Below are 1599 nucleotides of genomic sequence, written 5' to 3'. Positions count from 1 at the left end.
GCAGTCAGCTGACAGACATATTTCATGACAGTTTCATAATATTGTTAAAATAAAAAAGGAATATCTAATGATTATATTGAATACTGAAACTATCACATACTTTATACAATACACACACTGCAAGGTCTAAGAATTAGTGGCCTTTTAGGCACACAAATGCAGATAAATGCTTTCAGGATAAACAAAGGTCTGGTGCTGGGCGGTGTTCATGGAGAAATGTGTTGCTTTGTATGTTGTTAGCAATGTGGCAGCAGCCAAATCCTCTGGCAGTGCCAGTTGCCCAGATGTTACACCAAGGCCAGCAGTGTTGATGTGGGTCTGTGGCAGTGGCCTCTGCCTGGCCCTTCGGGTTAGGGGAAAGGTGTCGGCCTGTAGTCCACCGGCCTGCATCATCCATCAGTGGCCTAAACCCAAATTATGGGGGCATCTGGAATTTAACTCCTCTAGAGCACAAGCTAACAAAGATTAATGAATGAAACATAAGCAGTGAAAAATTGCTGAAGGCTCGGGGGGGGGGGCATGGATGCTGAGGGAAGCTGAGCCCCAAATATTTCTAGCACTTTCTCGATAACGGCATAAGAAGAGCTCGGATCCTTGCTGCAGCAAAGGGCTGCTTAGGCTCTCCTGCGCCCACCGACAAGACCGGCGTTTGGCCCCCCCCCCGGGGAGGGGGCAGCCCCCCCTAACCCCGCGGGTCTCCCGGCGGCTGCCGCTGCCCGGGGGCCGCAGCCGCACGCCCCCCTCGCGGCCCCGCCACAGACACCCTCCCGGGGCCCCGCCGCCGCCCCCTCCCCTCCCGGCGCGGCGGCCCCCCGCGCCCCCCGCCTTGGTCGTGCCCTGCTCCTCCCTCTCCCCCCGCCGCGGCGCGGAGTGGGCCAGCCCGCCGCTATATAGCAGCCGGTGGGCGGCTCCGCGCTGCAGCGCTGACGGCCGTGGTGGGTGCGTGCGTGGTGCAGTGTCGTGGGGATATCGCCGTACCTGGGGCGCAGCCTGCCTGCTTGCCTGCCTTCCTTCCTTTCTTSCTTCCTCCTCGCCGCCGCGCAGCCATGGCGTGGCAGCCCATGGAGATCAACCCCGAGGTGCGCGGGGGCGGCCGGCGGGGGGTGCCGGCGGGGGAGGGCCCCACGCCGCGGGGAGGGTGTGTTTGGGGTGGTGGTGGTGGGGTGGCCAGCCTTTCTGCCCTCGGCACTCACGCCTGTTGTCTCCCTATTGTCTTCCAGATGCTGAACAAAGTGAGTGCCCGTCGCGGGACTGCGCGCGCCGCCGCCCGCCTCCCTGCGTGCGCGCCCTGCCTCCGCGCGGCCTCGCACCTGCGGAGCGGCGCCCTGTGCCGCGCCCTCCCCGCCGGCTGGGGCGCGGCGCGGCGGGCGGGGGCGCCGGCAGGGGGCGCCGCGGCGCGGCGCGTTGTGCTGTGTCACCGGGGCGGGGGGCGGCGGGAGGGGCCGCCGGTGCCAGCCGCTCGCTGTGCCCCCTGCAGGTGCTGTCCCGCCTGGGCGTGGGCCCCGGCTGGCGCTTCGTGGACGTGCTGGGCTTCGAGGAGGAGGCGCTGGGCGCCGTGCCGGCGCCGGCCTGCGCGCTGCTCCTGCTCTTCCCCCTCAC

At 65.6% G+C, this 1599-nt stretch overlaps 1 protein-coding gene across 1 annotated transcript in view; it reads left to right on the top strand.

Annotated features, from left to right (window-relative positions):
- The first annotated feature begins 1046 nt into the window (after positions 1-1046).
- UCHL1 (ubiquitin C-terminal hydrolase L1) overlaps positions 1047-1599 on the top strand; it is a 5056-nt gene continuing 4503 nt past the window's right edge. The window contains exons 1-3 of the mRNA XM_026077519.1: positions 1047-1079; positions 1221-1232; positions 1478-1599. Coding sequence (XP_025933304.1) covers positions 1047-1079; positions 1221-1232; positions 1478-1599 — 167 coding nt within the window. The remainder of the gene's footprint in view (positions 1080-1220; positions 1233-1477) is intronic.

The sequence above is a fragment of the Apteryx rowi genome, unplaced genomic scaffold, assembly GCF_003343035.1.
Source record: "Apteryx rowi isolate R43461 unplaced genomic scaffold, aptRow1 scaffold_457, whole genome shotgun sequence".
In the NCBI taxonomy this organism is placed as follows: Eukaryota; Metazoa; Chordata; class Aves; order Apterygiformes; family Apterygidae; genus Apteryx; species Apteryx rowi.
This window is presented reverse-complemented; position numbering and strand designations above follow the sequence as displayed.